The sequence below is a fragment of the Thunnus albacares genome, chromosome 15 (assembly GCF_914725855.1).
Source record: "Thunnus albacares chromosome 15, fThuAlb1.1, whole genome shotgun sequence".
Classification (NCBI taxonomy): domain Eukaryota; kingdom Metazoa; phylum Chordata; class Actinopteri; order Scombriformes; family Scombridae; genus Thunnus; species Thunnus albacares.
This window is the reverse complement of record NC_058120.1, coordinates 9640383-9664559: the sequence shown is the minus strand read 5'-3', so window position 1 is coordinate 9664559 and position 24177 is coordinate 9640383. Positions and strand designations below refer to the sequence as shown.

The following is a 24177-nucleotide window of genomic DNA, read 5'->3' as shown; positions in this document are numbered from 1 at the left end:
AACAACAAGACTCCCCTCCTCAAACCCTCCCACATTTTTGTTTGCAGATGACATCACGGCTTCAAATATTCCCGTTGCTTCTTCCCTCCCGTCCTCCTCATCATCGCTACTCAACCAGCAGCAAAGAGCCTCGCAGTTCAACGATGTCTTTGTAGCTTTAGCTAGCTTGAAGTTAAATAGCACCGTTAAAAAACAACTGTATCTGGCGGACACCGCTGCCTCAAACAGACTTTTCTGCTTCCAGCACCGACCGGACTCTCCTTGGGGAGAAAAGGCGCCTAGTGGGGCTTCAGTGCGGGAAAAAGGTGGAGTGGTGGAGAAGAGGACTGAGCTAAGTCGGGCGTGGTAGCGAGAGAGAGAGAGAAAAAACTCATCTTTGTTAGAAAAACTTCAAAAAGTAGCATCCACAATGTCGCTGTCGGTACCGCAGAACGGAGTAAAGGCGGATAACGAGCCCGTTATCGAGCTGTTTGTGAAGGTAAGACCAGCCGCATGGAGCAAATTTTATCATTTTTAAACACACTAGACTAAACCTACTGTAATGAGACAATACTAAGGATGAATACTTAATTTCAACCTTGGAAGTTAAAGTAACGTTAACATTAATGTTCGCTATTTCCACAAAGGAGGCTTTGCAGAGCTAAGACCACTAAAGCTAGCAATAGTATTTCACTGTCGGGGTTTTCTATATGTGATACAGGCTAGAAGAACAATATTTCCTGACGCATTAAGTTTAATTTTTCCACTAGTTTTAGATCCATAACCCTGCAGTGTCACAGGCAGGGCGGGTGCAGTTTTCCTCCCATTATGGGGAAAGACTAGTCTGCCATGCTGAAAACTGGGCGCTCATTTGTTAACAAAAGCTCAGTGGTTGTGATCCATAACAGCCGATTCAACACTTTATATTTGCCTAACTTTATCGCTGTAATTGTATTTTTTATGCTTGTAAGTTAACTGATACACTATATAGAGACGCAGAGTGATGGAAATATGTTGGATGTGCTTAAATGCTGCTTAAATGCTGACTCAAACCAGTCATTTGACTGTGAGTTTGGGGTTTGGGTCATCTTGTCATCAAGTTTGGTGATGCTGTTGTGATAAACATTCTTTTTTTTTTCCATATTTACATTACTTTATAAGACAGGAGTATGAACGACAAATGTATGCTGCATGCATCTGTTTCTGGTGTTCTTGACAGTTGTTATTTAATGTCCGACAACTGTTAATCTTGCTTTCTGGACAGCACAGTTCACCACGTTTATATATGGTGATGCATTACAGAGCCTGATGGATGCTCTTTACATCCTTCTTTTAATATGATGCTATCTCCATATGTTATATTATCTCCACAACTTCCCCTAAAACTGTACTTGTGCATCCATTCAGCCGTGATGATGATGATGATGATGATGATGGTGGTGGTGGAGGAGGGTTGGGAATTGCTGTTTTCCTTTCTTCAGCCTGTTGCTCTCTAGGGCGGGAAAATGGGAGAGGAAAGAAAAAGGGGGGTAGTGGGGAGCGTGGGGCTGGGACACAAGGGACTGGGGCTGTGGGGAGGGGGTATATGGGGTCCTGAATTGAGAGAGAGTGGGATGTTTCTGACCAGAACAGCGAAAACTTCATAATGGTTGCGATGGTGAACACTTGCAGCACTGAAAAACATTTGTAAATGTTAAAAATGAGAGAACTTGCTGTGTTTATCCCTCAGATTGATTATTTAACTTCAATCAAATCATACATTTGTAACCTATAACACCTGCCCACTGCCACGGAGTGTGACATACTGTCACCAGGGGCTTGCAAATGACCTTTAAAGTCTGCTGTGCTTAAATTGCAAATTAGGGTGACCTCTTATGAGTTTTCCATATAAAACCTCTGTCCTACTTGTGTTGTTCCTGTTGACTCTTTAAAGAGAAACCTTTGTTGGGGATAAATATAGGGGCATTGATAGGCTGAGCAGGCGCCTCAGTAGAGGCCAGAACATTTCTCTTAACTACCTCTCACAGCCTACAGGAGAGGTTACATCATCCCCAGGCCTGGAAGGTTTACACATGTGGCCAACTCTTCCCTCTCAGCCCCTCCCTCCTTGGACTGTACAGCCCGTTGTGTGCAGGAGTTTCTTCCATTGTGTGTGTGTGAAATGGCCTTTCATCCCTATCGCCTTCACATGACTCTGCACCAGCGTCTGACATGTCCACATCTATTATTGATGCTGTTGTTCTCACTGTGCTGCATTAAACACAGTCATGGGAGACAATGGCAGGCGCACAGGTTGCCATAGGCGCACTGCTGCGAGCAGGGCCTCTGGGAACAGCTGATAACGAACTGTGTGTACCCTCAACACACACTCCGGTGTCACATCTGTTAGGGGACTGCCACATATCAAAGCTGACTAATTATATACGCAGAGAACATGAGTTTGTATTATGTCTGTATAACTTGAGAGGATGCAGCACTGTTTACACTGTTTACACTGTTTACACATTAAAAGTAGCTGACTATCTTACTTCTTAGAGAGAATTTTGATGACCCTGCAAAGTTGAAGTCCACCTGCAGTGTTTATAGCAACAGTTGTTTCATTGCTATGGAAACACTTCGTGCTCATCTTTGAGGGTGTGGAGATGTTATTGTCTGTGTTAATTGCGCTGAGTTGCAAATGACATAATGACTATGTAAGAGGTAGGATCGACCCTTGATCTCATTAGATATCATTTTGCACACACTAGTAGTCTGTGCTGGCACAGTGAAGAGGGTGATGTACCAGCATCTGTCCCTATCTGTCTGACTTGACACTTCCACACATTATAAGACATTTATGTTATAACTGGGCGATGTGTACAGTATGTGTGTACAGTAAAGTATGAAAAAGTGAAGATCCATATAAATATGAAGAATTATTGTTATGAAATCTTTCCCCTCCTCAACCAAGGAGCATCCGTCCCTTTTTCTGTTAATTAGAGCACTACTTGATTGAATCAGGCTGAGTGACTCTCACTAAAAGCTGTTCTGAAGCTACTAAGCTTGTGTTACTTCTCCAGGACGGTGAAGTACATTCACTTTAGTTAAAGTGCATCATTTCCTCATTAAATCGTTACAGCGGAGGTTATGTTTCCAGTCATTTTTTTTCACAGCTTTAATTCAGGCGTGCCTAGACAGTAATCCTCCACCAGCATATGACCTGACCGTATGAAAGTGTACAGAATATAGATGAGTCAAGAGAAACAGCCAGGCTTTATCTCTGTTTGTGTGTGTGTGTGTGTGTGCGTCTCTTAGCTGCCAATGTGCCAAGGTCACACTAATGCTCGCAAAGCCTTCTCTTGCTGTCTCCATACTCTTGCCAGCAATGACAGCAGAGCCAGAAAACATCTTGGGAGAAGTGCTTTTATGTCTGGGTGGCATAAGGCCCGTCTGTGTTTGTGTGTATTCCCTTCAGGACAGTCTCATGGGAACCGTGGCGATGGAAGCGCTGCAAGAGAAGTCCCAACAAAGCAGTACTTCTGTTAGGGATGATTGGGATGAACAATGTCGGTCCAAGTCTGCAGGAGGAATTAATGCCCACTCACATTTGTCATTTTCTTTCCCCTGGACATGAGAAAAATGTGCTGTGGAACATGTGTCACACCCTAAACCCTAGACTTGATGACGCTGTTGTTTTACGTTTATTCAAGAGGCCTTGAGAAAAGCTGCTCATCTTATATTGTGCTATCAACATGTGACAACCAGACTTAAGCCTTGTGATGTACTGTTTTATGGAAACACAATGACCTTTTTAAGTAGTTATTGTGCTCCAGTCAATGCAGTTGCATGAAACTACATGTCAGGGTCAAGTGTGACTTACATAGTTTCACTAGCAACCAAACATGAAACCTGCCTAACATGAAGAAAAAAAAACTTCTTATTGTTTGCATGTTGCTTTTCATATTAAAATTTCTCTTCCCCTTGGGTGGTATTCTAGGCAATTGAGTGCTGCTTTTTTATTTTATTTTATTTTTTTATAGGAAAATCAATGGAGCAGTTTATTTTTCCCAAGCACTGTAGCAATGCTGCAGTCAGCATCATGAGCTGGGGGACAAAGATTAATGGCTTGTTACTGTTATAGAGTGCTGTGCGCTGTTGTTTCTGCGCTACGATTTTGCTTTTGCAGCACCTGGCCTGTCACTGATTCTTCAGTGTAGCTGTCTGGTTGACTGACTCTCTGGACACTGGCCTAATCGACCTGGCAGTGTGTTATTACACCAATTCAGATGTCCATTTCAAGTTCTTTGTCAGTAGCATATAGACTGAATCTTTGCAATCCTGATCGTTCCTGATTAAATATGCCCTAAGATATCATGTTGTGCTAATATATCCAGAGGAAAAGCTTAGTTCTGTCTATTAGGAGGAAGAGATAACCCCATTTGTGTTTGCTAACCAGGAAGCCAATGGCTAATGAGGCATTCCTCCTGTAAGGAGACAGGAAGTGAGACCAGCCTACAACAACATAGATCTGAGACTTTGAACATTTAATCCCAATGCAGAGAAGTGCCACTTTATATATTGGTGTGTTTTTACCAGTTAACTAATATGGCTATACAGGTTGCAGCAAATATCAGTATACAGAGGAAAAATGACTGTACCTTTACCTTCACCTTCACTGTCAGAGGTGTGTGTATGACCCCTTAAAATGAGAAGAATCTGCCTTCCTCGCTGCACATGTAACTCAATCAGTCTCAACATGATCCAGTCAGCTTGTGTTTCACGTGCTGTCTTCATAGCAGAGCCTTCTGAAGTGTATGTAACCCAAAGTGTAGTACCTGAACATGGAGGATAAGATGACAGGAGTTCCTTGACTCTTCATCTCATCATCTCATCATCTCATCATCGTTCAACCTCAAGTCTCCCATATACCATTTCTAGGCAGAAGAAAGCAAATAGAGCACTCCCCCTACTTAATGTTAACGTCCCAACCACGGCTAAACAGTGAGGGCTATGACAATGGTTGATTTGAATCTCGAGTGTTGATTTCAATCAATAATTTACCTCCATCATGTACTGTATTGATATTGTGAACATTTTTGACTACAGCAGAAATTTCCAGGAAAATATTTGAATACTAGTTAGATGTGTCACATTATTACATGTAATAATATGATCCATAAATACAGTTTACACCCATGCAAACTCGAAGGCCTGTGCGTGAGCTGTTCCTCACGTGTTTTGCATGTTTGATTTTTTTTTTTTTTTCTTTTTTCTCCTCCATGATGTGAAAAGCAAGGCAGTATGTCCCAGACTGGTACCAACAGGCCACTCAATTGCAGGTCAGAGAGACGCTGTGTCTGCTCGGAATTACTGATGAGGCCAGTGTTTGTGTGACCGTGGTGCAGGCTTTTGCTGCCATGCGTATCTGGCATGTGTAGTAACAGCATGCTGGCATTGTGTTGGTGCCAAAGGGTGGTTTGCGGCCGTCTAGATTAGGGTTGGGTGGGTTTCCGGTTTTGCCGGTCCGGTCCGGTGTATGAGCTTAAAGGGTTTGATTTTATTTGAACCGGCATTTTATGAGACTTTCTAGCGAATTTAAAAAGTAGCCTACATCAGCAACGTGTGCCGACGGCCCTGAATGCAACTTGTATTGCATTAGTAATCGGACCAACTGATCACGGAGCTGGATAGACAGCAAGGCAGTCTCAGAGAAAATATGTCTACCCTGATTAAGACGTCAATCCAGCCTGTTCAATCTTCTGTAGACTCGTTTTGCAAACAAATAAATGCTTTCCAGAGCGGCCTCAACCATACAGAAGCACTGGCTGGTGAAAGTTTTGAAAGACTCACCGCAGCTGAAAGCCACCATAAAATCACTGCAGATGCAGAATAATTCACTCCTGGGCCGCCTTGATAACCTGGAGAATAGGTCCTGTAGGGCCAACCGTCAAATTGTAGACGTACCTGAAGGCAGCAAAAATGACCGGAACCCAAGAGAGCACACTGCATACTCTATGTCAGACTTTTTAAAACCAAAAAACTTCCAAACAGCAGACACAGCTCCTCTCTCTCTCAAGTTCTTCTGGTGCATCTCTGGTCTCTCTTTCTTCATCTTCCATCTATCTTTTCTTTTCCTGCATGTACTGTAGCAACAGAGCCTCTCCCTGCTGTTTACATACTGTTATGCTACCTGGCTAGCTAGCGAGCTGTACCCAGCATGCCATTAGGCAGTGTAATTTTGTAAATGAACAATTATTAGTGTTACAAATCGATTATGTGCCACAAATTGTCGTGTGCCATGGTGTTTTGCCCTGTTAAAGAGAGTTAGTCGTGGGTTATTAATTGTTGTGTTATGAAGTTAAAATTGTTAGTAAGATGGGTACTCAGTTTAATAATCGCTCCGTAGTGCACTGTGCGGCTCTCATTATGTTACACTCAGGAGCGGCTGAGTCATGTGCGACAGCTAATGGTAAAATTCGGTTATACCAGTTCAAATTGATTGCGACCAACAGTGTGAAGTTGATTTTTGAAGAAGTTTTAGATGTTTTTCGGTGGCAGGGTTTCCATGTCATTTCCCAGGCAAATGTTGATTAAAAACAGGGAAGTTCAGGTTTTGTGTGGGCGGGTGTGTAAGTGTGAATACATGAGTCTGCCCTAGTCATCAGTCTGGGGTCTATGACTGTGTAAGTAGGTGGAGTGTCGGAGCTGGTATTGACTTCAGTGTGCAGCTCGTTGTTTGTGTTGGCCAACAGTCAGAGTGAAGATGATCGTTGGTTCATGCTGATCTCCCACATGGCTGTCTGTTTGTTTTTCCGTCATTTCAGAGCTGTATTACTCATCACCAAACGCTCTTCTTGTGCCTCTTAAAACCCGGACTGGCTGTCTTATCTCTTCTACACTTGGGCTGAATACAGCGGTTGTAACATTATTGACTTAGCTTACATCATTGCTATAGCATGGTTATGCAGGAACCCTCTTTTTGACTCCGGTCTCCCAACTTTCCACTGAAACTGACGGTTCTCATGTGCAGTGCTCGTGTGCTCCAGCACAGTAGGCCTGTGTCTGACTGGAAGTCTTGAGGTTTCCACTGAGTGATGTCAGCCTGAGTCAGAGCCACACCAAGGATGTGATGGCATTTCCATGCTCCAGCAGTATCTGACTCCTGTGTACATCTCTCTGAATGTGGTCAGATTTAGGGACCCAGCTGTCAGTACACACCCAGCTCATACCGAGTCATTCAGACATGGGGCTGCTTATCGAGACTAAATCCTTTTTTGGTATAGACAGAAATGTGCCCATAGCACGGATTACGGAAAAAGTACCAAAGGCTGGAATCATATTTCGTTCTTTATTTATGTAATAATTTCACCAATATTAGATTGTAGTTTAGTTAGAGGAAGTTCTTGCACTGCTGCTTGTATTTAGACAATTGTAGAAGTTTGGCTTCTTTTGGTAAAGAAAGGAGTAGAGGTGCAGTGAATTAGTCAATTAATCAGTTGATCAAAAATAAATAAATTGGCAACTATTTTGATAATGGATTGATTGTTTCATTTTTCAAGTAAAAAATGCCCAAAATTTGTTGGTTCCAGTTTCTCAAATGTGAGGATTTGCTGCTTTTCTCTGTTTTATATTATTGTATATTGAATGTATTTGGATTTTAGGTTGGACAAAACAAGATAATTGAAGAAATTACCATGAACTTCGACAAACTGGGATGGCTATTTTTTCACTACTTTCTAACATTTCATAAACTAAATGATTAATAGGGTAAATAATCGGCAGATGAATGGATAATGAAAATATTATTTGTTCAAGCCCTAGCTCAAACTAAGGTATTGAAATAGACATGGCTTGGGCAACGTTCCCAACACTGAAGTATCAAATTGTGTTGAAAAATTTCCAGCCCTACTCAAACAACTCATCTTAAGCCAGGTCGCTATTAACTGAAGCAACTGCTGGAAAATATATCAGAAGTTTGAATCCAAAAATATTGTTACTGACTTTCAAAAACTGTTCCTAGCTTTTCAGGTGGACTGTAGCTGACCCTGAGTGACCTCTCTTAGGAGTAGAACATATGACATAAGAGTTTATGGGTCATAAACATAACTCATTATTCCACTCAACCTGGTTCAGTTCAGCTAAGACAACATAAGCTGACTAACCCTGCCTGCAACATCCAGCTTCGGGTCCAAGTGCTACAGTCCTGTCACAGTCCTAACCTCAGCCCAACCCGCATACTTGTCCAGCAAACAGGGAGAGGCGTTGCCATGACGTTACCATGGCTGCCCACTCTCAAACGGACATTCCTGCTGTGTGTCAGAGCAGCAGGAGGAGGAGGAGGAACGCTGCGGAGCTTGTTACATCGTCAGTTCCTTATTCGGTCAAAGAGTGGCTTGAACTTGCTGAGCAGCCCACCCAATTTTAGAATATGAAGTGTGTTGGGGAGGGGAAGGCACGGGCCGCCATGTTACTAAAATTAGGCTGTGAGCAGAGACTGAGGGCCGTGCCCAGCTTGAACAGGATCCATTGTCTCTGACTGCTGGCTGATGTAACTGATGTCTCATCACCAGTCTGGAAAAAAAAACAAAAAAAAAGTCTGCTTCTGATGATGATGATGATGATGACGATAAGAAACATAACCGCTTTAGATTAGTAGAAATGTCTGAGAAAGTGGAGTAAAAGAGGGAGAGGTTGAGTTGAGCAGCTCTTGCGTTTTATGTGCCTGCTCGTAAAACGTTATAGGACTGGACTTGTGAAGAGGATCCAGTTTTGTACCTGTATTAGTGCACACAACATCTAGTGGGCACATGACATCATCCTCATTAGAGCTGAGATGTGTGAGGTTAGTCAGAGGTACTTTAATAAAGTCAAAGAGGAAGTGATATAAGGTATGACCTCACTGTGTTTCAGAAAAGACTGTTTCAAAGACATGACTGCTCACCCCCCCCACCCACCCCACCTCCACCACATACCCCCAGCTGACTGAGGTCTCATTGTACTGCTGCAGGGCCGTGATGTCCTGGACAACAACTCCTCCTAGATAACATCCAGCGTCTGCATGACTCACACTCTCCACCGGGCAGCTGTGTGTGTTTGGTATTAAATAAACAAGCATCTGTTGACTCTCCAGTCCATCCTCAAGAGACTGTCAGTGGTAGTCAGCTGTCGAGTGGCCCAGACGTTATTATCGCAACTCCACATCAGGGGGAATTCTCTGTAGAAGACGGTGTACGCAACCGTCTGCAAGATGTGACTCATGTTCTTTGACACAGGAGGCAAAATAGAAAGCTACACACTGGGCACTGTTAAGTGTTATATTTGGAAATGAATGGCTGGTTTACTCCTCGGAAAATGTGCATCTTTCTCAACCGATGTGCCCTTGCCTTATAAGGGCTTGTTCCGAAAAATAATTTATCGCCTCGCTTCGGTGTTTTATTGGGGTGTTTTTTTTTTTTTTTTTTCCCCCTCGCTAACTGGTGACGTGCTTAAAACTCAACAAACAAGAAGCGCTTTGTGTTGTTGCTGTATAGAAGCTTCTCCAGAAGCCCTTTTCTGAATGTCAAACTATGATACTTGCACTCTGGAAAGCATTAGCTGGGTGGAGGAGAACAATGTTTGGAGCGGTTTCCTAAACTCTTTCAACTTTTGTTTTAGGCCACAGGCTTCAAACAAAAGATTTTAATTTTAGATTATAAGTTTCACGGCTTCACAGAGATCATTCTTTAAGCTAATTAATGATTCAGGTACTACTTTTAAATGTTATTCAGCACAAATATTACTGAATATCACTCTGACTTGAGTCCACATAGTCACATGTAGAGCAGCCCTTCCCTCTCAGCGCAGCAGTTAATGTGTCACAGGCAACGGAAATGCAGCTCCACCAGCATCATCACTTAAATTAAACAAAGCGCCCTCTTCGGTGGGAGTAACAGGACATTTCTGGAATAGTTCCCCCCCCCCCCCCCGACTTCACAAAGAGGCCCAGGATAAGGGGAGAGGGATGGAGGGGGAGGGGGAGGAGGAGGAGGAAGAAACGAGCAGTGTGCCAAACAGAGCGACGCAGCCTCTAAGGCTTGCTATCTTTTTTTTTTTCTTCCTCCCACTTAAAGCATCTATTACCGCTTGTTCTCCCTCACGTCGGTTAGCACTACCCATGATCCCCGATTTCCTCCCTATTTCCTGTAATATCTCTCTGTCTGCATCAGATCCCTGCTCTCAGTGTCTTTGGCAGAGAGCTGCAGTCTGCTGTGCTGCAGACTCCAGAGGGTAGGCGCCCTGCCACGACTCCGAGAGCAGGCCGAGAGAGAAAGAAGAAGTGTGAAATGTCTTTTTCAGCTGCTGTGGCCTTCTTTTTGGCCACTCGAGGCTCAGTTCTTAGATGAACTCAGCTTAAAAGCAGCTCACTGTGTTGAAATACAGTAAGCTTCCTTTGATTTACAAATCACATTGCGTCATGCGGTTTGCTTTTTTTTTTTTTTTTTTTTTTTTTTTTAAAAGAGAGAGCTCACTTGAGACGGTTTACCTGTGAATTGGTAATCCCCTCCACACCGTGTGCTCCGCTTTCCATGTCATATGTGTCTGGCCATCACCATGGGAACAGTTGCTGCGCTGCATTGCTACCCTTGATCCAGAACTGAATGGTTCTCTGTAGGTGTAGCGCTGTGGGGGAAAATGGAGTAATCATCCCATTGATGTGTTTCTGATCCCTTAAGGATCAGCTAATGCTAGTCCAGTGATGGCTGTGAACCGTGATACCCCCAAGACTTCACGCCCAAAGCTTTGTTTTGGAATCGAATCATGTAAGATGGAAAGAGGACTTTCATTTGCTGAACAAAGGCAGTGATCTAATCCAAGCTTTTCAGATATTGAATTCAGAGAGGGGAGGGGGGGGGCGTTGGGAGGACAGCCGTTGTACAATGGAAGCCAGCAGGCAGATCAAACAGAGCCATCCCACTGGGCGTCACACAGAGGACAACAGCAGCCAGCCTGTCCGCACCGGCAAGGAGCTGCCGGACAGACTCAACACTCCCAAACAAAGTCCTCTATTGAGGACGTTTCACAACCTGCGTCTCTGATACCGAAATATCTCTCTGCAGCAGTTGTCGAGTCAAAACTGATTTTAATCTTATTTTTTTATTCAACGTTGCATCTCCGGTCTTTGCACATCTGTCGGCAACTTAGCACTCAGCGTGAGAAAACACGGTTGATTTGTGATGTCCTTTGCATCACCTGTACAGACACGCCTTACATATCAACCTCTGCAGTTGCCAAAAAGAGCGACAAAAGGTTGGACCGATGCAGAGGCGAGAGCTGCAGCGAACGAGGGGGGAACGAGGAGCGACTGACTGACATAAGAGACGATATTCAGCCGTCTCACAGAGGCCCGGCTACAATAATGCGCTGAATGAAGAGGTGCATTCCAGAGCGCAGATACTTGAATGACCTCCATGCTTGTCCTTGTGAATAGATGAATACGATGCATTCTTTTTTTTTTCTTTTTTTTTTTCCTTTGGCCCGCCTTGCTTGGAGAATGGCATACCTCAACAAGCATTTTATCCAGTTTCTCAAACTTCAAGTGTGTGATTTAAGGTTGTGACAGTGACGCTGGTTCAAGTGTTTAAGACGAAGAAGTAAAACCGAGATGACATTTGGGCAAAGCACTATGAATAAAAAGAAAAGGAGTTAATGAGAACAATTTGAGTTTCACAGTGATGTCTCTCAGTTTCGGTTTAATTGAAACTGAGTAGGTTGTCTTGCAGGGGACACAACTGTGCGCCAGTCAGCACGGCAGATTTCATTAAGATAGTGCGCAGAGCTCAGTTAATCAAATGAAATGCTTCTACTGCCCTCTGATTAAGAATCCAAACCATATTTGTCCTCTGCTACACCCTCGTCACTCCCTACATGGCTGCAAGTCGAGCAAAACGAGGGATGATTTAGAGGTTTGGAAAGAGGAGAGAGCGCATGGACAAAGAGATGGATGGTTGTTAGGAAGGCAGGAGATATCTCTGACGGTTTGCGGCACCCTCCCGTAGCCGAGTCTGTTCGAGAGACAGAAATCACTGCCATTGTGGGGGTGATAGGGGTGTATTGTCAAAAAAAAAACATGTTTTGCTTTCTCAAACCAGTCTCGTCTTCGGTCCGAACAATGAGCGTTCGTCATTAATCTGGAGGACATGCGCCATTTCCCAATTGATCTCATTCCTACCATCACTGCTCAGTCTTGTGATTGTGCAGTCTACCAAAAGAGGAAACAAGAGGCCGGCTCGTTTTAATCACTTCAGAAGTTTCCTCTTACCCTTAAACAGTAGTCCTGCAGATTAATGGAGAGGAAGTGTGCCGAAGCATTTAAGACGAGAGGGTCGGCCCTCTACTCTTTCCCTCCTCCTCGAAGCCTTTCGAAGGCAGCCTGTAATGTGTATGAAAGAGTCATTGTCTGAAACGGGCCCTCTCTGGGTGAGTGCAGTAAAATGCCCCGGGCCATAAAGGTTGTGCAACAGAGATGTGATCTCTATCAAGATTATCGGGACTTTTTTTTCCGTCCCCGTCCCCCCTAAATTAAGAGCCATCAGTGGAAGAAATCTGATTCTTGCAATAATTAAATCTGTGAAACGTTCCCCTCCTTAGCTTAACGTCTCCATGAGGTAGGAAGCTGATTTTTTGTAGAGTCCGTTTTTAGGAATAAGAACATTGCTGATACCCTTTTCTAACTGGCTGTGTGTGTTTGTCTATTTAAGGCGGGAAGCGATGGAGAGAGCATCGGGAACTGCCCCTTCTCCCAGAGGCTGTTCATGATCCTTTGGCTCAAAGGAGTCGTCTTCAACGTCACCACAGTGGATCTCAAGAGGTGAGTCCCGCTCCCCCCCTTCCCCCCCGATTCACTATCTCTTCCCTCTTCTTACGTATCATCTTCCTCTGCTGCGTGTTTTTATCAGCGGTTACTCCATAATTAAAAAACAAAATTTACCTAACTTTCTTCCTCCTTTGATAGCCTCCTACTGTTTTTCTGGGCGTTTCCTCAAAGGCCTTTAGCGGCTCTGTAACGCTTTGATTCCGCCCCACCTCTAACACGCTCGCTGCTTCCCCGACTGCTTATTTGGTTTTCCCATGACCCTTTCCCAGGCTGGAGAAAATCAGAGAAAAATAAACATACAGACTCTGGAGAGTCTATTTAGGGTTCTTCACTCTGCACACTTCCTGCTTAGATTTTTGGTGGGCAACATGTTATTTTTCACCACTGGGGTCAGAAAACGATGATCCTCTGCAATTTCAACTACAATTTTTTTTTTTTCCTCTCAGCTGCAAGAGAACGCATGTGGATTCCAGCACCAGAAGCTCTTTACTAAACCCACTATGTTGCTTGCTTTATGATTCATCTAAATGCTCCCTAAATGTTTTTCCACTTTGTGAAGCCAGAAGAGGCAAGTGCCAGATTATTTTCAGCCATGGTCAGATGAACGACTGGTTTCTATGGTCGTTCTTCATCATGTGTGTTTTGACTCAAGAGATTCAGAGATTCCTGACGTTTTTTTCCAAATCGCGGTTCATCCATGTGGCAGCTGGTTCGTCTCCTCCTCTGGGACGTGGAGACCTCTGCTCACTGACAAAACACAACAGAGATGTACTTGCTGAATGTTTTGCTTCTTTTTTTTATATACAGCCAAAAGGAGGAAAGCAGTGACTAGTTATTTGGTTTTCATGCATGCCTGCACATTCAAGATGAGTGCATGGGTTCGGGCGTATTTGCATATATTTCCCTGGCATACACTGGCAGAGGGAGTGTAACATAAAACAGAATGTCATGATATCCTGTAAAAGGCAATGGAGGATATCCGTCTACTTAGCAGTGTCTGTTTACCCCTCACTCCTCTAACAAGCCTTTGTTCAGCTGGAGTGACTACTTAGACTTCTATTTTTTTTATTTCTTTCTAGAAGGACAACTGATTCAGGCTTCAGTTTTTCCATGCTGTATCAACGCCTGTAATCTTGAGTCAACAGAAAACGACCATGTGTTGCAGAAGAAGGCGGGTGTTTGCCATATTTATGGCTCTTTTATTGTAGTATATAAATGGAAGAACAGTGGGAGGGACTGACTGTCACATGTCAATGTTTTATCTTCCCTGAGTTTACGTCTTTTCTTGGGTCAAGGCTGTATTTGTGTCGCCTGTAAATCCCAAGGCAGTTTTTTTTTTTTTACCTACTCCTCAGTGATATCATTGGGTGAGGGTGCCACTTCCCCTTTGCATGCCAGAGAGTTGAAGTCATTTCCCGTTTATTATTTTGTGCCCTTAGATGGCTTGTCCCAAAACTCAGCCACCCTTGTGTGCACATCGTCACAATAAAAACCTAGTGGCTAGTTTTAGTTATAGATCAAAGAGGATTCAGGCAATCTGCTGGATCACAACAAGCTATTATTCAACAGTTGTTGAGAAACGGCTGTGTGATATTGTTTCATACTAAAGGGATTTAAGCGTCTGGGTTCTGTGGATTTCACAAGTGTTCGTACTAATTATTCAACACATGCTCATTTTTGTTTATGTGTGTCAGTGTCATCTGCCGCCCAGAGACATCTGGTACAACATGTGCTGGTTTGAAGGCTGACAGAGAGAGACAGAGAGAGAGAGACACAAACACACTCATGGAGATGGTCTAGTTGTTACAGAAGGAGGAGCGCTGGAAGGCTCTAGAAAAAGTGTTTTTAAAGTGCAGCAGGCTATCACGGAACCACAGCACTTGAACTTATTTGAACTATACAAAGTGACTCATTTTATTCATGAAATGTAATTTTCACTGCCAAACAACTGGATCGTGTTAGCTCGGCAACCATGCATTGTTTAAAAAAAAAAAAAAAAAAAAAAAAGTTTTAATTGTTTGCTGATTTGGCTCTGCTTGCATTGGCTCGCTAAAATCACCCCACTCTGTTTCATGCAGGAAGCCTGCAGATCTTCAGAACCTGGCCCCGGGCACGCACCCGCCCTTCATCACCTTCAACGGCGAGGTCAAAACTGATGTCAACAAGATCGAGGAGTTCCTTGAGGATGTCCTCTGCCCACCCAAGTGAGTGCTTTCTCATCTCTGTGGTAGCAGCTAACTCTGCTGTCATGAGCAGACTGTGTTGGCTTTTTATCACACTGTTAGCATGTAATGACAGGTAGAAGTATCAGCTGTATTTAAATGCAGATAAAAGTTTTACTGAGTTAAAGATAAGGGTGATATTCTGGTGATGTTCTATATATAACAGACCAAAACCAACAGTGTGTTAGGCCAACACTTAATAGTTCCCCGGCTTCAAAGTCCATTCCTTTTTACTGAATACATAAGTCTTTAAAAATGTGGCACGATTACAATACCTGTTAAAAGTTTGGACACACTTTCTCATTCAGGGGAATATGAAGGTGTGTCCAAACCTTTGACTGGAACTTTATGTACTTTCATTGTTAAAAAGATAAATAGTTAACCTAAAACATCTTAGCACTGTAGTTTTTAACTAACTTTACTCAAACAAGATTAAATGTTGCACTTTTTTTGGACTATTTTCAGATTGGTGGATTAATAAACATTTGGTGTTCTAGTGAATATTTACAGCAGCACTACAATGTGAGATTGACTAAAGACAGGATCGATTAATTGCTGATTTTGGTCTTATATGAGTAGCAGGAAAAACCGAATATCCTTAAAGCATACTTCATACATACTGTACTTATGTGTGTTTTTTCTTGCATGTGTGTGTGTATGTAGGTTCATCAAGCTTGGTGCAAGACACCCTGAGTCCAACACAGCCGGTATGGACATCTTTGCCAAGTTTTCAGCCTATATCAAGAACTCAAAACCAGATGCAAATGAAGGTAAGATACACATACTGTCTGTGACACACACACACACACACACACACACACACACACACACAGGTTATGAGCAGAGATCCAGAGACCTTCCAATTGTGCAGGGTGAATTCTCTGGTTGCTAGGCGACACTGGTAGCCCTGCCCCGATTGGTGGATTATGGCCTGAGTCAGAAACACAGAGCTTTTGTTCTGCTGCCTCCTCCTGTCCTCATGCTCCCCGTCTCACCTGGTGCAGCGCTGTGGAAAACCACAGAGCAGCTGTCCTGAAAATGAACTAGCACTCACAATCTCATCCTTCCTGTTCTTGATTCATGCACCTCAGACACTGTAAGAAAAAGACCCTATCACAAACATAACATGAGATTATTGGAATAATATGAAAAAAAAAAATGCAATCTATTGTCTTTAGAGATTCTGTTGCATCCTTGGTGAGACAATTTTTGGAAGGATGTTTATGATACTTACAAAATACCAAGATTTTCTGTCATGTTTTAGTTGGATGTTCTCCACCCTGGGAAAATATTGAACCATGGAGAGCTGGATCTGAAATCCAAGGCTGTGTAAACACAGTTTGAGGCTGAATCTCATGGCTCAATGATAAGTGTTCTCTAAAGTAGTCTAGTGTACTGTTGAACTACCGAGTGGTGCACGCAGCTACATTCATATCATATTTTCTAACAATAGAATATTGTTTATGAATAACCTATAGATGGATGAATGGATATAGGCTGAGGAGAAAATAGAACACCTACGCAATCCATTGAAATGAGGGGGTGGATATTATGTGCATCTTACAATACAATATGAGCTTCCTAAAGATGGTATTTGTTCCTGGGCTGTTGTATTAAATTGCTATTGTAGTAGACGGTGTTAGTGTTCCTTTATGTATAATTTCCATGTGCAGAAGGGCTCGTCTCTTGATGAAATACTGCCCTCATGTGGTGGTTGAACATATGACTGAGACAGCTGTGGCAGAGAAACCTTCCGAATTTAACACTGTAAAAAAAAAAAAGTAGATTATTTGCTCTTATTTACTGAATACATAAAGAATTAAATTTTAAAGTTTTGAATGTTTTAACAACATCCCTTGTTCGTCTGTGTGCAGCTCTGGAGCGCGGGCTGCTGAAGACACTGCAGAAGTTGGATGAGTATCTTAGCTCACCACTGCCCGACGAGATCGACCACAACAGCATCGAGGACATCAAGGTTTCCACCCGCAAGTTCTTGGATGGAGAGGAAATGACTCTGGCCGACTGCAACCTGCTGCCCAAGCTGCACATAGTCAAGGTGAGCATGGAGTAAAATCAATAACAATGTTGAACCAGTTTGACAGTATATTTAGGAACCTAAAGGGGTATGTGTAGTATTTTAAAGATTACGGTTTAACATGCTTGCCCTAAGATTAATGCCCAATTTTTTTTATTATTGGTTTTATATTACCATTCCAGTGATATAGTGTGTGATTCTGTTAATAATGTAATCTCTAAAATAAAGCATAAGCCACATTTTCTGACTAATACTGTTGGGCTGCCATTAACAGTTATTTCCATTATCAATTAATCTGCCATCCATTTATCTTTAGGTCCATATAATGTGCAATATACATCACAATTACCCAGAGCTACAGTTATTGTCTTGAAATATCATGAAATATGATGATCTAAAACTCAAAGAGACTCAGTTTACAATGATAGAAAATAAAGAAAAGCAGCAAGTCTTCACTTCTTAGAAGTTGAAGTGAATTTGTGGCATTTGTTTCCTTATAAATAATTAACTTTAATAATTAATCGACTGTCAAAATTGTTCAAAATTCATTTTATGTCAATGGACTAATCAAGCTATTTCAGCCGTACCACTAAACACCCCTTTGTGGTGTAAATCAACCAGCAGCTTTCATACTGAGTATAGTTTGTTGGCTCATGATTAAAAAATATCATGAAGAGGCTGATAGAAGTTGTCTTTTTTGTTTATCGTCTTAAATCTTAAAATAAGTGGTTGAAATGTCTCATATACAGTAGCAGCTTTTGGCTGTTACAGTTATTCGGATTGTTAAGCTTATTTCTGTTGTAATGAAATCAAGAAATTAACCCTTTAACAGCTTTATAATTAGTTTAACTGAAGCCTTTAAGTGATTAATTATTCACTCTATTGAAGTAATTATTCTATTATTAGTTAAGGCTCTTTAATGTCTTAAGAAGTGTAATTGAATGAGAAACAGTTTTGATTGGATTAGAGAAATCCTGAGCTAATGCAAAGATTTTACAAATTGCACTACAGTGTTTCACAAAGATTTAATACATTTAATAATCTTCTTTACTGGTGAGGTCATAATAGATTTCATAGCTCAGTTGGCGAGGCTCATAGCTTATGATTTATTATGATTTCATTCAGGTGGTGGCCAAGAAGTACCGAGGCTTTGACATCCCCAAAGAGATGACGGCCATCTGGAAGTACCTGAACAACGCCTACACACGCGAAGAGTTCACCAACACCTGCCCCAGTGACAAAGAGATCGAGATCGCCTACGCAGACGTAGCCAAGAGGCTGGTCAAATAAGCCTCTTCTGTCCTGACCCCCCTCCCCCTTCTATCCCTCACCCCGTACCCCACCCACCCACACACACACACACATCCCTACACCTCCTCTCCCCAGCACCAGGACTGAAGTGCTCATTCACGAGAAAGAAAAACTCTGGACATCTTTTCCTTCTCTCCTCATCTAGAGCGAACCCCCCCCCCCCCCCCCCCCCCCCCTCCCCCCTCGCCAGCGCATGAATCCTCCTTGATCATTGTTTTTTTTTTCTTTTTCTCCGATTACATGAAGATCTCTATTAGTTGATTCAGCAAAAGTCACTATTGTTCCATCTTTCAACATTAATTGCTTTTGTTTTTCATTTGCCGACGAATGTTGTGAGGCGGTTTGAGATGCGGAGGCGAGGGAGAAGCAGTCAGACATGCGTATCAGTGCTTATCAGTGTCGGGAGCCCACTCCCTGATAAGTGACCTTTTTTAAGCTGACCTTCTCTGTGTATGCAGGGGAAAAGGTTGCAAGCTGTTGTTAATTTCCTGTTGTCTGTTTAATATTGAAATTGCTCTTCTTTCTAGGATTGCTATAAAAATGAACACTGAGAAGCAGTTTTTTTTTTTTCTGTCTTTTTGGCTTATTAAGAGGTGTTATAAACAGTGTTGAAGCTTCAGTGCTTCTTGCTCAAGTATTAGACAGGTGTAAGTAGAAGCTGAAGCTAACCCAAACCTGAGTGGTTGACATATCAAGCGAGAGATGCTTTATTTTTAACGTCGAGCTGTTAAAATAAGTCAGCGTAATTGTAACTGCAGGTAAAGCTACCTGGTGTCCATGCTCTGATTTCTTTACTGCCTCAAACGGGCAAAAACTCTTGTAGCTCAGCTCAGTAGAATTGTAGGAAACGACCTGTACCGGCTGCAGAAGTATCAACTCAGGAACAATATAACCTGAGGTCTAAAGAAATATTCATCCACATGTAGCTTGCAGACCTGTTCAAGGATGTATAGACTGTCAAGACTGGCCTTTTATCAATCACCACATTGCCATAGAAAATTTCCAAATAAAAGAGAAGCACAGAGAAGCGAGCTGACTCCTCTTGTAAAGCATGAAGGAAGTCCGTTCTTGCCTCGTGCTGACAGTAGCAGTAGTTTCGATTACACATCGCGGACCAAAAAAAGGGCACATTATTCTGATCTCACTGTGGATAGGATGACTCCGACTGTGTAAACTAGTGAAGTGCATAAAAAAAAAGAAACCTCACACTCTCTCTTTGTCCATAGCATACAGATGGGAGGACTGTAATGTGCGGTCAGGCACCAGGAAGAAAGATGACACTAAAGATATTTATGACAAAACAAATCGAGGAGAGTAGCAATGTAATAAATACCTGGTCAAATTCCACCCTGTCTTCAGTATGTGTATTGATCTCTAAGGTAGTGAATGTATGTTACGATACAGTAGCTCCAAAAGTGCTTTAGTGCGGACGAAGCAAAACCTGTTTTGTTTTCTCCCGTTTTGCCATGTATTTGCGGACGTTTTGTTATGAGACGAATTTGATAAAAAACACACAAAAAAAAAGGAATTGTACATATTTGTTTTGATTGCTCAGAATTCATTGTGTAAATTTTATACATCTCGCCAGAGTTTTGAGGAAAACGGGCTGTTCCTTGCCTGCTTGGATTTTAATTTTAGATGAACCATCTCCTCTTTGCCTTACCTTGTTTTCTCTCTGCGGATGTTTTGCAGGAAGATTTTTTTTTTTTTTTTCAAAGATCATTTCATTACAACATGAGTGCGATGTTGTACAAAGAAAATATCCGAGCTATGTCATGGCTTTTTTTTTTTTTTTTTAACAATATTGACTGAATTGAAATAAACTTCTTATTGGCACTTGTGTTCTTGTTTAAACCTGCAGTGTTATTACATATCTGTCAGATTTACTGTATATGGGATTGCATTTGATTTACTGCTCCGATTTGATTTTGTTGTTAGTTTACCGTTTAGCCTTAGTATCCCGTACCCGTGTGAGCAAGTCACCCTTTGAAATGACAAAAGATCAGTTACAGACCTACAATCCGGGAAGTATAACGACCACAGGCATCATCTCTGAGTTTCAGTGGACATTGGCATTCATTATTGCATTAACAGAGTAGCTTATTGTTAAAAGGCTGGATAACATGTTGGTCCTCTTTGCAGTTGACCTTCAAGGTTCATTCTTGACTGTGGAAACAGCAGTTTCCACAAAAAGAAAATCCCAACACAAGGTCAAAGTTACTTGTTTCCAAAGCTTTCAATCGCATCTCTGTGACAACTGAGCAACTCTATCCACTGAGGAAGTCTACCAGATGTGGTTGAGAGCTTGGGAAACAACAAGTTGGAGGTTGGACAAATTGGACCGTGTGATGAGAATTCCTCTGCAGTTAGTTATAAGCCTCTCAACCTTGGATTGACCAGCTATCTTTTCTACGCAGGCTATGATAATTTGAGCTTTTCTTGCATTCAAGCAACATTTCAAATACTTAAAGATCCCCTCCAGACATGTTTTAAGAAATACAAAACATACATACTGATATGGTTTTCCCACAAAAAAATGCAATTAACTTCTTAAAGTCCTTAATGTCATCTACTTCTCCTTCATTAAAAATATGGAATCTGTGAATATATCATATGTTATATGAGTATTGTTCCTTAGTTAAACTGCTGGATGGAAACATCTCATGTAAATTGCACACTGCACCAGGATTGACTTCCAAACTTCATGCTTGTATGTTCACATCTTAATCTCAGATTTAAAGTGAGGCCAGAGAAACTTTCCCCCTTCAGCAGATGAATGTGAAAAACAGCCTTCTAGTGTCAAACTGCACATACATCATACTGCACAGTGAGGCTCAAACATCCAACTGAAGTAATAAGAAGAAAAACATTTATTGTGTGGGGGGATTCAGATATATTTCAAGACATCTAAAAATACTAATAATTCCTATCTGATATGTTTTCCACAAAAAAAAAAAGTTCAGTTACCTTCCAGCTTCACTGGAAAGTCCATTCTAAGTATATGTGTTCAAGTTTCCACATCACACTTGTATATGTTGCATAATGGACCATGATTGGCTTCCTAGCTAGTTGTGATGTCACAAAAGCATGACCACATATGAAAGTTGCCTTAATCATAATCAATCATTATAATGTCTTTTTTGTTTTCAAAAACAAAGCTGTGTTGCTTATGAGGGGAAAAAATCCATATTTGGGACATCTGCGCCTGCAGTGTTAACACAGCCTAATGATACCACCCAGGGGCCCGGGGAATTTGAGGGGCTTTCATGAGCCAAATGACAAACAGTCACATTTCCCTCTCAGTTAAGTTAATGGATGTAGGGAATGTTTTGGTCACAGGTTCTAGACTCACCATAAGCAGCTTTCTATTCTCGGTACTATATCAAAAACATCTCATATTGGGTTTCTTGTTTCACACTTATTGTTGAAGGTCACTGACAAACAAACACAGAAAAAGGTTTGGGAACCCCTGGGCCAAAGCATGTTTGTTTACAGCTCCTGCTCCACGAGGAATGTCTCATGTGGGTGTTCACCCACTGTGGTCTCCACCTCCCCCTGAAGTCACCCTCTCACAGCCAGTTTGATGATGTTTTTCAGGCAATTCCCTACTGTTCAGAGGCACAAACAAGTCTATTCTGCGGGGCTGTTTGCAGCCAAAGTTTCGCAAGAGAAGGGGGGAAAAAAAAAAGAAAAGGTGTGGGGGCGTACAGCTTTTGGATGCACTCCAGATCATTAAAGTGTCGTGTTTCAGCCCCAGACATTCTCCTTTCCTTCGCTGGAGCACACTGAGACACGGTCTCCACTTGTAATTCACAGGGAGGAAATCCACCCAGACACAAACAGACAGACAGACGTATGTGTGAGCGTGAGCGTGAGGTAAGAGAAGACACAACAAGGCTGGCTATCATTCAGACCACACACTCATTACAAGCAGGGTGAGTGTATTAGTGTAATTGGGTAATGAAGGTGAGGCCAGGAGGGGCTGAGTGTTGTTTCTCAAACATGTTGACTGTGTGTGTGGTGTGTGTGTGTGTGTGTTTGTACAGAGCAGGGCTATATTACACACCATGAGAGGGAGCCAACATGTCAGAGAAGCTATGAACACAGAGGTTGCAGCCACAGTTATTTCCCTGATCTTCGTTTGTCAGGATGAAGGTACAAGGGTGCTATTTCTTCAACCTTGATATATATTATGCCTTCACTGTAACAGTTAAATCAATGATTTTTATATTTTTTCACTCTCCATCTATGCTTCCATGTGAATGATCACTTCCAATAGCACAGCCTGGAGCCTTTTTCTGTTTGGCACTGACTCTTTCCCTGCAGTGCCAGTTCAGTTTGCAGGTTTTACACAACACCCATTTATACAGCTGACTAAATATTTACACTGGTAAAGTAGCTCGCTCAAGGGTACACAGTGATATCCCAGCTGGGTTTTGGACCTACAATGCGTGAAAAACCTTCTTTGCATATGGACTCTGTGCACCTGATATCTGATGAGGCTATAGGTTCCCCTCTATCTGATTTACTCTGTGACTGACAGCACACAGACCTGTATGTAGAGGATATGTGGCAACAAGGGTATCAGGATTCTCCATCTGAGTAAAAAATATATGTTGTGAAACCTCTTTTTCATTTTGAACTTGTTTATTATATTCCAGTCACATACATAGTCTAGACTCTATCATGACATATTTAAATGAAAGGGAAGGATATATACCAGTTTTCAAAGTTCACTGTGGCCACACCGTATTCTCAAGAAGGTGTGCAAAATGATAATGATGATTTTACATGATAAATATTTTCATTTTCAAGCAACAACGTTCTTGAACGCTACAAGAATCAGCCTAAGGCAGCGGTTCCCAACCTTTTTGGCCTGTGACACCTTATAATAGAGCAGTGTCTACTTGTGAGCTATTGTAACCATACGGATTATGACCAGGTCAAATAGATTGATTTTTCCTCCTGTTTTATTAGAGACCTCAAGAGGTAAATGTATCCAGTAATTCACAAGAAAAAAATAAAATAAAGAAAAACAAAGATACGAGGAAGATTTGAATTTTCTAACCTGTTAATCATCTTGTGACCCCTTGTGGGGTCCAGATCCTCAGGTTAGGAACCACAAACCTATATGGGACACAGGTGTGGGACAAGACATGTTGATTACTATGCTGATAATTATGTGGTCATGAAGGTATGAAGGTCCTATTTTTAACACCGAGGCAATTACATAAAAAATTAGGAAACATATATTTGAGGTAAAGTCATCAGCCAAGCCTGTGCTTTAAGGCACACATTGAAGCAAAATAGCTGTCTAAACTTGTGTGACTTGTAAGTGCACTAATAACGTTAATTACGACTATATTCCACTCAGGTGTGCCAGTGTCAGTTCTGGTATTGTACATACTGTCTCACTGGCCGGACATACTGGCACACATACATGGAACAGAGGCGTAATTAATGTTATTAGTTCCACCTGTGTTTTCCCTGCTTTGGTAAGTCATAATGTCCAGTGAGAACTCTCTATAAATATGATATGACACCATTATAACTGAATACATGAGTACTTACCATAGATATTGAATAGCTGATATTCAAAATTAGTGGTTATGTTTACAACCAACTATGAGCCAATCAGAGATCAGCCGCAGAAGTGAAAACACTGCAGCTGCCAGCCTGGCACACACAGACCACACGGCGTGTTGTTGTTGTTGTTGGATAGCAGTGAAGTTTCAGGCATTCCTGTCAGACTACAGTACTTCCACAGCCCCCATACTGCTTCTCATGCCCTTTATCTT

General features: G+C 42.0%; 1 protein-coding gene across 1 annotated transcript; it reads left to right on the top strand.

The window, feature by feature from the left end:
- The first annotated feature begins 75 nt into the window (after positions 1-75).
- On the top strand, positions 76-19893 carry clic4 (chloride intracellular channel 4). Its single transcript, XM_044375113.1, has 6 exons — positions 76-478; positions 12696-12805; positions 14890-15015; positions 15697-15803; positions 16908-17089; positions 18194-19893. The coding sequence occupies exons 1-6, from the start codon at positions 410-412 to the stop codon at positions 18356-18358; spliced, it is 759 nt and encodes a 252-aa protein (XP_044231048.1). The 5' UTR covers positions 76-409; the 3' UTR covers positions 18359-19893.
- Positions 19894-24177: the final 4284 nt, after the last annotated feature.